The 17,178-nt window shown below is 35.3% G+C and overlaps 2 protein-coding genes across 2 annotated transcripts in view; both read left to right on the forward strand.

Annotated features, from left to right (window-relative positions):
• LOC117985544 (triple functional domain protein-like) overlaps positions 1–12,320 on the forward strand; it is a 31,238-nt gene extending 18,918 nt beyond the window's left edge. Inside the window, exons 6-8 of the mRNA XM_034972299.2 lie at positions 2,476–2,689; positions 9,315–9,404; positions 11,530–12,320. Of these exons, the coding sequence (XP_034828190.1) occupies positions 2,476–2,689; positions 9,315–9,404; positions 11,530–11,612 (387 nt within the window). The 3' untranslated portion in view covers positions 11,613–12,320. The remainder of the gene's footprint in view (positions 1–2,475; positions 2,690–9,314; positions 9,405–11,529) is intronic.
• A 1,629-nt stretch (positions 12,321–13,949) lies between these two features.
• The window catches only part of LOC117996230 (puratrophin-1-like), a 17,905-nt gene continuing 14,676 nt past the window's right edge, over positions 13,950–17,178 (forward strand). The window contains exon 1 of the mRNA XM_069498861.1: positions 13,950–14,071. Within this exon, the coding sequence (XP_069354962.1) occupies positions 13,950–14,071 (122 nt within the window). The remainder of the gene's footprint in view (positions 14,072–17,178) is intronic.

The following is a 17,178-nucleotide window of genomic DNA, read 5'->3' on the forward strand; positions in this document are numbered from 1 at the left end:
TCACTTGCCTTAACAGTGAAGGAATACTTCGTGAGGAAGACTGCATAACTGAGAGTTCTCCATAAGGTTCTTCTAAGTACGTGAAGTCTGCTAATCCACACTTGGCCAGCATGGCGGACTGTGACCTAAACTCTTCTCATTCTAAGACTTGTATCTAGCAGGTAGTGGGCCAGCGGCGACGGGTTGGTGATGACAAATGTTAATTTTCCTGTTAGGTACAAAAAAATATTGTCATGCGATTACTTTATCACAAAACTTAAAAGCAGATCATGTACATTTTTTATGCTTGTTACGTCACATAAATAAAATAACTAATAAGTTTTTTTAAACTAAGTCATATTTAAAACATTTTGTTTAGGTATTATGTCACAGTTGAAAGTAACAGTAGGTATATAACAGTTTGATTTAGGACTATTTCCAAGGAATTTCCAATACCAAGAGGTACCAAATTTTAAAGAATTCGAATGTCAAGGAAAATCGATTAGAAATTTTGAGAGCAAAAGTATTTTTCATTTTATGAAAGCACTTCCATTTAACATAATAAGACACTGAGCAGATATTACAAAAATAGTTTATTACACGGACGCGCCTCACTGGCGTCGGAAGCTGATTTCGTAGACAGAGAAATTGCGTACGCCTAGCTTTTCTAACTTATATATGTATATACTTACTTAAACACTAAAATACGGAGACACACTTTGTATTTATTTGGCAATATATTCAGTTTTATTACTGACCGTTTAGATAAAAATAGCTTAGATAAACTTCCGAGTATCAATTATAACAGATAGCTAAACGAGTGCAGTGCGAGTCGATAACAGAAGTTCTGATGTCAATAAAACCTATGAACTCATAATAAACTAAACCTATTGTTTCCGAGTATCGAGATCTGGACGTTCTGCCAATTAAACTAGACATTTTAAGTGGCTTCTCCTTTGACCTAGTGTTTAATTAGAGTTTGTTTATTATTCTAACCCAAATTAGACCTGTTTCGCGTAATTGTAACCGTGTCAGCCTTTCTACCACGTGCAGCTTAATATGCCCATAAAAGCGGAGACAACACTCTTATTTTTGATCATATCATATCGAATCATATAAAAACGTTTGAAAGCATTGTTATACAAAAATTAACGTAAATTACGACGTGTTGGAATGCATACATTATGACATAAGTTTCTATTCGCCACATCCTATATTGCACCACTACATGTTTACAAATACGTGATGGACGATGCTTTCAAATGGTGTTGCCTTGTCCATGAATCGTAATACAATAATATTTGTCCTTGCTAATACCGCGGAACGGTTAATTGGCCACGCGCTACCGATTTCAGATGTTTGACGACACGTTGAAATACATCTCGTGTGTATGCTACTATGTTTATATTATCGCAGATCAAAGTAAATCATCGTTTATTTTATAGATTGCTGGCACACACAAGCAGATACGGCTAGACAATAAGCCCAATATTACAATTGTACTTTAGTTTTCCTTTGTTTATTTAAAATGTTAACAAGTAGCTTCTCTTTTAAGCGTTTAAACTATTGTGAGTGATTTCCATTATATATAATATCTCTCACCCGGCTATACTCACGTGTTTAGTCGACGTTACCCCGACTAGTTTCGAATCCATCCGGGGTCCTTAAGTAGCTTCTCGCTGAAATGCGAGAGGCTTCTTGTACGGCCTATAGTACCTTGTTGATTGATGACCTTGTGACTATGAAATCATAAAACGAATGAAAAACCTAACTCCAGAAAGTCTAAAGCGTCGGGCAAGTCACGTCACTTACGCGATTCTATGAGAAGATTTCTGCGATTTGTTTATCTTTTAAGCAAACTAGAGAAAAAGGGACTATACCTAATATTGTATTATCTAACGGACTATACACAATATCAAACAATTTAATTAATTAGATTATTAAACTGAATTGGTTTATTAATATACCAATTCAGCTTAACAATCTTTTCTACGGTTAAGTTTATTTGAAAAGTTTATTGACTTTAAGAACATGGTAGAAAATCAATTAGAAGGAAAAAAGATTAAAAAATTTAGGAGTGACAATGGCACTGAACATAAAATAAAAAAATTTCAAAATTATCTCAAAAAAATTAGTAATTTTAGTACTTATTTATTAGACGATTTGGTTGAAGTTATATCGGTAATCAACAAGCAATACTCATTTCCGCTGCTTAAGGAATATTTATAGCATCATAGGTACCATACCTACCTACCAATAATAATAGTTATAAGATTGTACTGTCGTAGACTACTCAATAGATAATTGTACTGAGGAAGACGTTAATTGTGTTCGAGTAAGGAAGATGATAATATTTACATAAATAAATACATGCATACAGATAATATATGAATTATTTACCTATTAGATCAATATTTCATTATGTTTCCCAAAACAGTGATAACACTATTATTATTGATTAAATCATTAAAACGTACTTATTTATTATTTTTTCAGCAACTGACAGTCGAGTTTTTTATTTACAAAGACCATATTCCGGTTGACGATCTCGGCATAACTGCGAAGGAGCACGACCAATACAAATTCAGCATTTGGTACAAGAAACGAAACCTCAAGTCGTACAAATTGGAGACCAGGGAGCCAGCAATCAGGAACGCGTGGGTCGAAGAAATAACCTCCTTGTTGTGGGAGCAAGCTATGCGAAAGAAAGGTGAGATCTGAATTATTTATCCAAATTCTACTATTTATTTTATTGAAGCGGTGATAGCCTGGTTAAGACTTCGGTCTCCTATTTGTGGGATCCAAGGTTCGATTCCGGGCACGTAGCTACTTCTAACTTCTTGGGGTTACTTGTAAAACATCAAGATTAAACCTGCATGCCTGGAAAGATGTGTGAAGTCTGCCAATCCGCATTTGACCAGCGTGGTGGACATAGTCCAAAGCCCAAACCGTGCTCATTCTGAGAAGAGATACGTACTCAGTAGTAGACCGGCGATGGATTGAGATAACTATACCATTACTTCAATTGTCAATAGAAACTGTAGAGAAACGCAGAGGTAGGTATGGATAAACAGCTATCCTGTCCTAATGTATAGCTAGTTATAAAATTGAGGTCTTCATAATGTGATTTTCTCCTCTTTTCTGATTCGCAACACAAAGGTAATATGTAGTAAATTATTCGACATGGGGGTAATGTAATGTCTTACGTCACAGGCACCGGGATAAATCCCAAGCATAACGAGGGACTGTAGAGTAACGCCCGAGCGTAGCGAGGGTGTTGCATCTAGAATCCTGAGTGAAGTGCGGGGTTTAGGAGCGCCCAAGACTAAGACAGTATTATTCCCAAGTTCAATACTCTACTTATTGTCTCGTGAGGTGTGAAACACCTCACGAGACAATAAAGTCAAAATCTTCGTATGCTTAAATAGGTACCCTACCTACCTATCTGTCTTTTGAAGTTTCTGGGAGCAAAGCGTTTCTCTTTGAGCATTAATAGTGTCTAGAGGCGTAATGGATTTTAGTACAACACATAAGTACAACCTGGCTAAGTCATAGGAATGTTTTACCTTTAAAATAACAGGTCAGTAATAAGGCATTGTCGAGCGTGTGGTGTGAAAATAATATTAGGGAAGATACTTACTTTTAAATTCCGATTTTCTCGCCAATTAGGCAACCGCGCTCCACTTTAGGTCGGCCATCAGATTCAAATAAATATCACTAACATCAAAACACAGCAAAAAACAAAAGCAAACTCTTAAAACAATGTTGCCTAGTAACATGAACAATAAAAAGTTCGCTGGATATAGAAAAATCTTGACGTTGGAGACATGCTTGAATGCATCACATACAGGTTTAAGAAAAACGCGTTCGTTCATTTGCGTTACTAAAACGTTCGTAGATTAGAGAAATATCATGTTATCTATTCAACTAGTCATGCAAAACAATACGGCCAGTCACCTCTGTCACACTCTGGAAGTCTCGACTAGTTGTCTTCATATAGTTATCTGTTTAGGGTGTTAATTAAAAGACCTTTGTCTTATTTGAATTAGGGCCATTGAGAAGTCGAGTGTTAAAGTTATTTGAAACTAAAATTAGAGCTCTGTAATTTTTATTTAGGTACTTGTTATAATAAATACTGTAACTGGACGAGACGACTGTACGTTAAATATATGTATTTAGAAAATTTTAGTTGGAACCCAAAATTGTTTTTTTAAATTTTGGTCGATCTGTCTGTCTGTACACGCTTCACGCTGAAACTACTAAATGGATTTGAACGTACTTATTGTGCACGTAGGTTTTCTTTATTACTTAAACTCCATTAACCAATTAGTATTTTCAGAAACTTCATCAGTTAGCTATACATCAAATTGTTATCTACTAGGTGATGCCCGTAACTTTGTTAGCATGGATTTAGTTTTTTAAAATCCTGTGGAAAATTATTATTTTCCGGCATAAAATGTCTCCGTCTTTGGGATGCAAACTGTGACTTTTGTCAAAATTGGTGAAACGGATAGGCCGTAAAAAGGTTAGAGAGAGACAGACAGATAGATGGACAAACACACTTTCGTATTTATAATATTAGTATGGATGTGGATGATCACAGTAAAACATTGAAGTTGAAGCTCGTTATTCATACTAAGTAGTAAACAGTGAGATGAATAGGGAGCTGTATGGCGAGTGGCATATGTCGCGTGTAATTATGTCACTCTTCTGAAATCACAGTGTACGTTTGTACGTTTGTTGCGTTCTGTTTGGATTCAAACCACAACGCATGATTAATTTGTTCAGTAATTATAACTAATTAGGTTTCATTTCACGGGCCATCGATTACCGCAGGTACCTATATCGCCAAACATAATATACCTACCTATTTAATAAAATACCGATGACGAATGAGTGATAATATTTTTTCCTTGCACGTTTTTGATGACCTCTCTGGCGCAGTAAGTCTCAGGTTCGTTTGCCTTATACCGGCAGGAAGGGGCAATCTGGAAGTTAATAATTTCTGTTTTGGCTCTAGTCTAGTCTGGTGAGGCTTTGACCGTGGCTACCACCAACAAAACTATTTACCGCCAAGCGATTTAGCGTTCCAGTAGGTACGATGCCGCGTAAAAACCAATAAAACCTGCCATAACCTTTCCATGCTAGCTTGCTTCCATCTTAGACTGCATCATTACTTAATAGTTGCTAGTTACTTAGGCGAGGTCGAAATCGAGTTACAAGTAATAGGTAAATATTGTGTGTTAAAAAAACTTATTATGAAGACGTTCATGAATGAATTTGTTATTTGTTCGAGTGAGTTAGGAGGTAGAACTTGTTAACTACATCTGGCAGTCGACCCTGTCCGGATTAGTTCCCGCATAGTTAATACGAACTAACTTTTTAATTGATCGTCATCTGCTCCCGGCATTTATACGTGACGGACGGAGTGTAACAATGAGATGTTATGTTACTAGAGCGTGTAATGTGTCTCAAAAACGCCTTAACCTGACTGGGGTCAAGAGGCTCTAATCGTAGTTTTTGTCCTTGAATGAATTAAAGTTGCCGGACCGTGTCATCACTAAAATCTGACACAAATCATTAAAAAAACCTAAGAGTATTTAGTAAACTTACTCTTTGTTGAGTCGTAAGTGGAAGGATGGGCGTCCACCACACATCATTGCTAAGAAAACTCTTATCACGAATTACTATACATAACAATGAGAAATGCGGCGTAGAGGGTGCATGATGTTTGCTGTTCCATTGATCTAGTTAGGTTTATCTCGATGGATTGCAAGGCTGCCGGAGTGACGCACGTAGCGGTCGATGACTGCCGTTTTTATTGGACCCCGTTGACTTGCATGTGCAGTGCGGCTGTGGGAACGCCAGGAAGTCGACTTTTTACAGCGATCAATCACTCTCGCTTTCGTTTTTTATCCACTGCGATTGCAAATAAAGCCAACTAGGTCGTTGCGTAAATGAACACAGCTGTAAGATAAAAAGCCGACAAGTTTCATTAATTTATTTATCTATGAAAATCAGTCGCGCTTTACTATGGATTTATTGAATTTATCTATAAATGCTAGACCAAGTCGATAACTAGATTCATTGATTTGTTTTCTTTAGTAACTTTAGTCTAAGTTTCAGGTGCACCACTGTGCTGTAGTACCCATTGCCGGATATAAGCCTATTCCAACTAAGTATATGGAAAGTTTTACCCATAATGACCACGCTGGATTAGTTTTCGCAGGTTTAGACTAGTTGCGCTAGTCTCTGCTGTTCGACACCAGTCTGTGATGTTTATTTATCTAATTTGAAAGTTTATATTTACGCAATTTATCGGTTGTCAAGACCTCGGCCAGCATTAATCACGTGATCACTACCAACCACAGGAGAGGTTGACTGTTAAAGCTTTAAGATGTACTCCCTATGCTATTAAATACTATGATATGAGATTCTTGCGTATCGTAAAAAATAGATTCTAAGGTTAAGCATGAACCGATAAAAGCTTTCCTATCTTTACATGCAAAACTCGAGCGACAATTGCCATTTCCTCGAGTACAATGGTCTTTTGTCTAATGCAATGCAAAGTAATATGTATGTAATTGTTTGCATGAGTCACTGCGGTTGATATTACCAATTCATTACAGAGCGACTCATTGTGGTGTTGCTTAAAATATAAATATTGCATTTACGTGTAGGCATCAATGAATTTGTAACGCAAACATCTATACTCTATATAGATTTTATATAACTTAGGTGTAAACAATCTTATAAGTTTTAAACTAAGACTTCGCGGTTTCCCACAATTCCCGATAGTTTTATAATTTTAACATGCCATCTATTAACGTTATTGTAAAGTTATGTTAAAAATATTGATAGCCATTAAAAATGGAATAAATTCGTTTCTTTATAAATATTTAGCTAATTTTAGTATTTGTTGTTCAAATACAGGATGTAACTGAAATTATACCTACACAAGTTTCAGTTTCTAATATTTGTTGATACCAAAAAGGAGGTTCTCAGTTTGGCGTGATTTTTTTTAGTACTGAAAATGTGTTACGTTAGTAGAATATCGGTCGGGTCTTGTAAATACTTTAGTAGATGTCAAGTCAGTGGCCAGTGCAAACCTCTCCTAGCACCATCAGCATTTTTTTAAAGCGCGCTTTGCAGCCGAATTTTTCTGAATTTTTATAAATAATTACTTACTTACAATTTTTTAATATCCTTTCAGTTCCTTTTATGACTATCAGTAGCTTAAAATTATTGGTTTTATGAAGTAACAGGAGTCGTCATAAAATATACATTAGTAGTTCAACCTCAAGCCGAAGTTTCGTTGACTTTGGTCAGAATTAGTGACTGAATTATCTTGCACCAATATACATTAACTCGCCCGGTCCGAGTTGCAGCGGTCGTTTGTCGGCTAACTCTATTGTAATTCGGTTAATAAACAATAGGTTTCCATCGGAATAATATTAAATTGTTAAATGTTTCTCTTAAAAAAAGATTCCGACGAATTGAGAACCTCCTCCTTTTTTTCAAGTCGGTTAAAAATACACGTAGATGTTTCGAGGTTCACAGAACTAAAAATAGAAAAGGTTGAGATGTATTTTGTCGTCACATCTCTAGGTAGACTGCTGGATATAGGTCTTGTAGGAGTCTCTCTATACTAGGTTTTGTGACGCTTATCTACTCCCTTCAACTAAGATGTACTTGCTTGAAACATGGTTACGGTGTTGCGCCATCTGAATCCAGTGACTCTCTGCGACTCGTTTGATTTCATCTGTCCACCTAGTGGAGGATTGTTATTTCCATGTTATAGAAACCCAAACACCCACTTTTAAACATTTAGTCTATCTGTTTGTCGAAATGGTTGAATAGATTTTGATGGGAATTTTGCAGGTAGGTTAGGTAGAGCAATATGCAAGGAGCGATTCTATTTACTCTGGGAAATTAAAGATTTTCTTCGGTATTTAAAAAAAACATAAATTCTCATCCTATTAAGTACCTACACTTTACTATACATCCCATCCCCATTGCCGGCTCACTGCTGAGCACGGGTCTATACTCAGAATGAGAAGGGTTTGGTAGTCCACCACCACCCACCACGCTGGCCATTGTGCGGATTGGCAGACTTCACACACATTTAATAACATTATGGAGAACTCTTAGGTATGCAGGTTTCCTCACGATGTTTTTCTTCACCGTTAAAGCAAGTGATATTTAATTTTTTAATCTTTACGATACATTATATTCAAATTTTCGGACTGATTCAAACATGCAGGTAATTGGTAGTTTTAATTACCTACTTTAATCTCTGAGAAGGTATTGAATCATTGATTAGCGTCTAATATAGATATCTTAACCTTTACCCATTAAAACACCTAATTTTAAACAATATAATATAAATCGCAGATTGAATTCTTTGAATGTTATATCGTTTTATCAGTTGTTTTTATCAGTTATTTCCAAGTCAGGTGCGGCCCCGCGATAACTACGACTCGGTTTCGAACAATGCTTTATAATTAAGTATTTAAAGGGCTCTTGACACGAATTTGAAGATAATATTATATCTTTTATTCTTTCAAGTATAAAGTTTAAAATAAAAATGTTACAAACGAAGCTAACTCATTTATCAAAGTCTTATGAGAAATTTGGCAAAAAAGGGGGAATTGAATACACACTTACTCACATAATTTACTAAATGGACAAAAATACAGACACGACATAATATTTTGTAACAATTGCCAATAGGTTACAAAAACAATGGTGTATTTTAATTTGTTTTGTTTTGTTTTATTAATAACTAGCTTATGCTCGCGACTTCGTCCGCGTGGACTACACAAATTTCAAATCCCTATTTCACCCCCTTAGGGGTGGAATTTTCAAAAATCCTTTCTTAGCGGATGCCTACGTCATAATAGCTATCTGCATGCCAAATTTCAGCCCGATCCGTCCAGTATTTTGAGCTGTGCGTTGATAGATCAGTCAGTCAGTCAGTCACCTTTTCCTTTTATATAATATTTTGATTTTGATTATTATCTATTTGATGCACTTTCGTTTGCTAACAATCGCAAACTATGAGAAGTCCCGATGCAGTCTTTTATATCATTATACTTATTAGTAAAATAAAAATAAATAGGTAATTAATTAATTAGTAGGGTAACTGTACACTTATACAGCACACACTGATTTTACTGAAATAATTAACAGCTCAAAGATAACGGGTTTCTGGAGAGATTTGAACTCAATACCTATAGTTACAAATTACAATCGAAAAGATCAAATAAAATTAAGATAAAAATAGTTCATATTTAAATAAAATACATTAATTTCCAATCGTTCTTATATTTCAGAACTATTGATGGAACAACGCCAGAAGAGAATATCAATGGTGTCGATGGATAGCCAAGATTCGACAGAGACCGAAAGAAATGATGACAAATGTAAGTTCAATTTTCAACCTGAATAGATCAATGGCACGTAATGAAACGAAATGGCCTAAGAGCCAGTGCGTGCCAGACCTTTCTTATTTTATAAAAGCTGAAAGCTTCTCTGTGTATTGTCCCCAACACCAGGAGAAACGTTTGTTTGGATCATGATGGCTTTGGGAGATAACGGGTAATAAAGGTGTAAAAAATCTTACGTCAAAGTATAAAGTATATATTTTTTGTATATTTTCTTTAGAATAGTATTAGAAATCACGTCATGCTTTGCCAGACACATAGTATGGTAGCAACCCACTGCCAGACACCTTTAAAGTTTAATAAATTACTAACGTTTAAGGGTGTCTGGTTTATGGCTGGGTCTGAATCCCTACGATACTTTATAGTGTCTGGCAATGCATGACGTTATTTCTAATGAATTAATGATACTCCGAAGAAAATATGGAAAAAATGAACTTTATACTTTGATATAAGATTTTTACACCTTTATTACCTGTTATCTCCCAAAGCCACCATGATCCAAACAAACGTTCCTCCCAGTATTGGGGACAATACGCAGATAAACTTTCAGCTTTTATAAAATAAGGAAGGTCTGGCACGCGCTGGCTCTCTCTATAACACCTTGTGGACTATATCGTATCAACATTATTAACTTCGTAAAATAGAAGAGGTTGAATAACATTGACGAAGTCTAATAACTTTCAAAATCGGGTGCAAATGACTTTATTACAACTTTTTAGACATTGCATCTGTTTTATTTATTTATCTACACCCATGCTTTAAATCCTCTATAAAAGATTCTGATACAGTTAGCTTATTGCTAACATTAAAACACCCAATATCTTAATAACCATTAAAGCATCCAAACGAGTGTTATAATGTTGTACTGAATTTCATTATAACACTCCTGTGAAAAAAAACCAGCGCTATACTGCTGGCATAACGTAACGAGACAGATTTATGCCAGCAGTGTAGCGTTATCTCTTTTTCACAGGAGTCTTGTATGCAACTGTTGATAATTAGGTATTAAAACACTCAAGTCATACTATTATCACACTCGGCTTCGCCTCGATAAACAGACTTTCGTGTTTTAATGCCCTTCTTTATACAACAGTTGCATAAATAACTATTAACAGTCTATTTAATTAGTTAGTAAGACATGGAAAATTATGATGGAAATATTGCGAGGAAATTCTAACGACTGCTTATTCTATTTATTGTGAGACTGTTACTTATTATAAGTTAGTAACACATTCTAGGTAATATCATTTGTGATATTTATAATAATTAGGGTCACAAAGAAAAAACTATGTATTTTGAAAATGATTGTGAATAAGTACCTACTATATAATATTTTGTGTGATAATTGTTCGTGTTGACAAGTCGTCGTTGCCGAAACTCATTAGGTATAATTATATTAACCACATTAACTTTAATAACGCTGAACATTTTATTATTTTACATGATAATATAAGCGATGATCAAATAACATTCTTTTTCGATCATTTTTGAGCAGTGTTATGGTTGTTTTACTTTAATATTTTGTAATATATATTTTGAATTTAATTTGTGTTTATACAGAATCCTTTGTCATATTTCCAATATTGATAAATCGGTACACAGATTTTTATTAAGTAAAATAATGTACATAACTCTTTCCTCCAGGTATATTAGATGGTTTCGTTTACGCGAAGCTCACATGAGTTGCTTTGTAGGTCAGTACTTTTAGGCACGTTTCCAGATTTGTTAATATCTTTGGGGTTTTCTTTTTCGACTCTTTATTTCTTTTCACGTGCATTTTTATGGAATTCAGAACTGGCTTCTTTGATTGCTACAGATCATACTCGATCGTACTCTACCTATAAAAATATTCCTTTTCTATTATCTTAAAAGCATTTTAAATTACTCTTGTTATCTACTTGGCGATTTGGTTTCTCTCATGAATTTTTTATAAGATTTCCAATAAGTAGACGGGACAATGTTATATCGGACTTTACTTTACATCGTGTCGATTTTTTGCTTATCTTCTACTAATATGTTATGATATTGTTAATGTGGATTTTTAAAATAAAAATTATAATTAATGTGAGAAACTTGCATTTCAAATCTCTTATTTTCTTTGCAGATAACTCTCTTCGTGGTGTACCCGGTGAGGTCAGACGGTCTGGGGATAAAACGTTTAGACGAACCACGTGGTACTGTGAATGAACTAAAAAGGCAGCTATTTATGGTACTTAATTGGACAAGACAAAGACAATGAGTCTATTTTAACTTTTAGAGGGCCGGTCAGAGGAAATTTACTAGATAACTTTTAATTAGCTTTAGTAGAGAAGCTAAATTAAAATCAGATTTGTATTGCTATGGTACTTGAAGTATTTAATATCCAATCGAACACTTTAGCTACTTATATTTTTTCTTTATACTATAGCGAAAAATCTATTGTTTTCAAATTGTAAACAAAGCACTTGGCTGTTACTTGTTCTGGAATAAAAGACGCAAAACATTGGGATAGCCCAAAGTTTGTATAAAATTAAAATTAGTAAGTAATATTATAATATAATTCCAAAGAAACGTATTTATCTATGAACGTGTAAATCAGAATAGTCTTAATAATAGGAAGTCTGTATGTTTACGATATATTTGTAGGTATGTGATAAAAAAAGGAAGGTAGCCATTCAATTTAATGTTGCTAGCTATAAAATCAGTCATTACTGTATGAAACATATTAATATTGTTAGTGTTATGTTGAAGGTTTGTAAATACTTAAATATTCAAAATATTATACTTACATTTGCATAACTTTTAGAAATGTTATTTATATAAGACTTCATTTTATCGTTATGCCAGTCTTAAATGATATCAATATAAGTGCCTAGAGATTTTATAACGGTAAATAAAACCAAAATTATTTATAAAGCAGCTATCTAATTTATTTTATTTTTAATTTTTACTATGGCGATGATTGGATCATTATCATGATGATGATCAATCCATAGCAGGGTCAGTACAGAGGACGGGTCTCCTCTCAATATGAGAAGAGTTTGGCCATAGTCCACCACGCTGGCCAAGTAAGTACAGATTGGCAGACTTCAAAACCTTTGAGAACATTGTGAAGAACTCTCAGGCATGCAGGTTTCCTTACGATGTTTTCCTTCACCGATAAAGGGATGATCGTACTGAATTCCTCAGCCCTAAGTTGACGTAGAAAATTAGTCTATCGCATCCAAACTAACAAAGGGATATCATTCCCGCCATCTTGTGAAGTTTTTTCTAGAAATATGTTTTCATTCAATATATTATCTGAAATCAATTGAAAATATATTTAAAAAAAATGCATATTGAATTAAAATATATTTCTAACTAGGACGTCACAATATGGCGGACACGATTCTCTTTCTTGGTTTGGACGTATTATAACGTCCACTCGTTCCTCTTGTGAAGACCTAGAAATGAGAAAAAAATACTTTAAAACTTTAAGACTTCGTTTTTCTCTCTACGAGATGATATTACCGTTCTAGGTATGAAAAACTAAAAGTGTAAAGAGAAAAAATATTGTACAATTACTTTGAACCATTTTTTAAAAATATACTGCTCAGATAAAAAATATCTCTTGCATGAATGCAATAAAAGAAGTTAGTCCTGCGTCGCTAGCAAACGATGATGCCGAGCCGAGCGCATTCGCCATTTGTATTTTAGGCTCAGCTGCTGAAATCTCACGTTTCACCTGTCGATAGCACTTGAATAAAGTTCTATTCTTTTGTTGGAACATTTCCTCCGCATACAACCGGCTTTACTTCGTAATAGTAGTGTGTTTTAAACACGACATTGTTAAAATATTTACTTAGTCGGCATCCCATAACATTGGATTATTTTATTTATTCATCTCTTATAGTTCTGAGAGGAGACCAGTGCTCAGTAGTGAGACGGCGATGGGTTGATTTTGATGATCACGATTTTATTTATAAAACGAAACATTTCTTAACTTAGAAATGGATTAATACCCGATCTTATACGTGGCAACGAAATTCCTCAGTGCCTGAAGACTAAAGTCTTCAAACAATGCATATTGCCAATGCCAGTGATGACATGGGCCTCATAGGAAGACTAAAGTCACTCAGGCGATAGAGTCAGAAAGTTATGCTCGGAATTTCTTTACGTAATCAAATTAGATAAGAGCTTAACGGGTTAAAAAGCTAAAGTGAAAATGAGCAGGGCACACATTATTATGTAGATCGAAAAATCGATAGACGTTGAGGTTCCAAGGTGCTAGAATGGCGACCTCGCACCAGAAAGCGCAGCGTAGGCTTTTTTAGGTGGACTGACGATATCAAACGAGTTGTAAGGAGCAGCAACAGGAAACGTAAGACAGTAGTATATATATCTGGAAGTCCCTACAATAGACCTATGTCCAGTACCTAGTGGATTTGTTGATAACGACGTGATCTTGTAAGCAAGACCCTTTACAAAATCAATTTGCACTTTGCAGTTTAGTTCTTAAAATTCTGCGAATGTACCAAAATGAAGACTTCATTTATACAGGTTGAGATGGCAATAAGCCTCGCGCATACCCGGTGCGGGCGAGCGTGGGTGACGTGTGGGTACTGGGTGTGCGGGGTGTCCTCCTGTCTAATACCCCGATTGCCATCTCGACCTGTCGCGTACTATAGGTACGTTTAGACATGTTATTTATTGCTATATATACGAGTATGTCCGTTAACATTTTAATTACAGAATGTAGGCAATAAAGCGCCAGAAATTTTGAATTTAACCGAAACATATTATATCAAACTTTAAATTGATGTCTGCTGAGAAGTAGCTCATTTGTTACAAAAGAAATAAAACGAAGTAACGAAACACGTTTGTTAAAATCCGCAATGCGAAAAATTATAGCTGAGGGAGAGAAGTGGAACGGAATATTCTACCTGAAGGCTAAATTTTATTGCCTCGCGTTGTTTTCGAACAATTGCATTAATAGTGTATCAAAGGAGCTCCTCAATCCTCACCCGCTTTACGGTTGTGGAGTGGAAGGCAGGGTAGGTACAATTAAAATTTTAATAATTTAAACAAGGAAAAGCATATTCCAATCCGAGAAATCTGTTGTTATTAAGATAACTGGAATGAATGGCAAATGAAATCAATTCCTTTTTCGGAATTGCATTTTTTTCATTTTTAGTGCTATTAACTAACTAGCTTTTTCAAGCTTACTCGTAATAATGCATCGATGTAACAGTCAATATGTAATAAAATGTGACTTTATAATACCTATTATGCTACAGAAAGAGTTTTAGGAGCACTTCCTACCTGGAAGTCTAGTATTCTGTGATAGTGTGTTGCACCTTAGTTAGACGCCTTAGCCACAGCATAAAATATAATATTATCAACCAGTATGAGAGTCAATTTTGCTATTTTTTTCTCTTATAAGTAAACTAGCTTATGCTCGCGACTTCGTCCGCGTGGACTATAAAATTTCAAACCCCTATTTCACCCCCTTAGGAGTTGAATTTTCAAAAATCCTTTCTTAGCGGATGCCTACGTCATAATAGCTATCTGCATGCCAAATTTCAGCCCGATCCGTCCAGTAGTTTGAGCTGTGCGTTGATAGATCAGTCAGTCAGTCAGTCAGTCAGTCAGTCAGTCAGTCAGTCAGTCACCTTTTCCTTTTATATATATAGATATCAAATGAATAAGCAAAACAGATGATGGCTTTAATAAACGTACGTTTCTTAGTAATTTCTGTTTCCTAGACGCCAGTTTCGTGGAGAAGTGAGAACACAAAATGATGTCTCGGCGGATGGGAGCTTTACGGCGCCATTTCTCTGAGCCCGACTTGTTTCGACAGGAGTTCTTTGGCGTCTTTAACACTCCCTAGAGGGTTCATTTATATATTCGCAACACGGAGGCGGCAATAAAACTGCGTTATCCCGGTCATTATTTAGTCATCGCCCGGCCGCTCCTTCGCGCTAAGAAAATAAAATGCAACTGAATTACTTTTATGACTACTCTGCAGTTACGTGCAACAGTTGGAATAGTTACTTGATAGCGAACTAACTAACATTCTATCTTATTTATTATACGGTGTAAACTATGAAACGTGTTTCTTGAGGAGCCACGGTCCAGTATGTGTGAGTAACTTGCACCAAAGAAAATTAAGATTAGGAATTGAGACTCAATTATTTCAAGTATTGCCTATTATACCTAGTAAGTCATGGGAAAGTACAAGCTACTCTAGATTCGATTAGAATAGATTATTTCAACACATTTTATGCTCTTGTTGGGAAAAAGGTAGTAGATTGTTTTTATACTAGACAGTCCAGAATAAAACTTTTTGAGCAACTATTCAGAACGAGAATAATTTTCGTATCTTTCAACTATTTCTCAGGATAAAATTTATTTTCATTTTGTTTTGCTGCAGTCCAAGAAAACCTTAAAAATCTAATTTAGTTTTTCTCTAAAATATAGTACCTAAAAGTTTGCGTAAAGAATGAAGTTTCGAGTTGGAAAACAATCGTGAAATCCTAGTAAGAGTCCCGGTCAGACCCGGTTACGAGCTAGCCATTTTACGAGGCGGCCCCGGGCGCCGCTGCTAAATCTCCTTATTTATCCAGGAAAACATAAACCGTAGTCTCAGCAAAAATTAATTGGCTTCCACGCTCTTTCTTGTCGCACATTACGTTTTGCGAGTTTATTGTTTTGGCCTCACCTATCCATTTGCTGTTGTTATTGAAATAAAAGGTGTACACGTGGTAGCTTAATTGATTCTTTTGCGGTACTTGATTACTTTTTTATGACCAAGGGTTAAGGAAAATTGTACGGTAGGCTACTTTACGGTGGTGAGTAAGTTAAGAAGTATTATTTCTTTTTATGCAAGTAATGGCACTATTTTGTCATATTACGAGTAGGTAGTAATTAATGACCCTATTAATTATTATCCTTTATCTTGAGAACCCCGATGCATCTTGTTGATCAAAAAATTAAAACCAGAAGATATAGTTTTCGTACTACCCTACACACCTCTATTACTCCTTTCACCAAAGGTGGCAGGTGGAGATTTCTATAAGCAATAGGACCGCCCTTGCATTTAATAATTATGTAATTTTTAAGTGCTTTTGTTTTTCTTGTTTTGTGGTTAATAAAGACTTTCTAAATACCTATCTGTATAGTGATAAGAAGTAAAATATTATGTCTTTTAAAACAGCACCAATAAAAAGTTTGTTTTGGTAAATACCTACTGAAATTTCAAACAGGATGGTCTCGCATGTGGTTTAAACTACACAACGCGGTGTGTTTTATTACATACTGTTCTGTTTTTATTTTTATGAGCGGACCAAATTTGGCGTGATGTTCAAACGACGGATCATAACCGTCGGACACAGCAAATGTTTGCAATCCCATCCGTAAACCTGGTTTTGTCCCGATGTGTTTTCTCATTTGAGACTTTATGTTCTTCCTCTTGGAAAAATATCAGCAATGCACTCTAAGACTTCACTCACGCGTATCTATTTTATTCTTTGTGCCATAAAAAGCTCGCTTTCACCTGAATTTTTTTCTGAAAGGCGACACACTTCATTAACGTTTCTGTTTTATGGGGATTCCTTGCGACAAGTAAAGCTTATGCGACTCCATACTCGGAGCTACCCGTATTTGATCCGGAGAGTGATCGTAAGCTTCTAACAAGGTTAGATCCTTATAAGGTTCTCGTCATTTTATAGCTGAAAGACGGATGTTCGTTTCTTGTAAAATGATCGCTAAACTTGTACCTGCGCAGTAAGTAATC

Source organism: Maniola hyperantus, chromosome 1, assembly GCF_902806685.2.
Source record: "Maniola hyperantus chromosome 1, iAphHyp1.2, whole genome shotgun sequence".
Taxonomy (NCBI): Eukaryota; Metazoa; Arthropoda; class Insecta; order Lepidoptera; family Nymphalidae; genus Maniola; species Maniola hyperantus.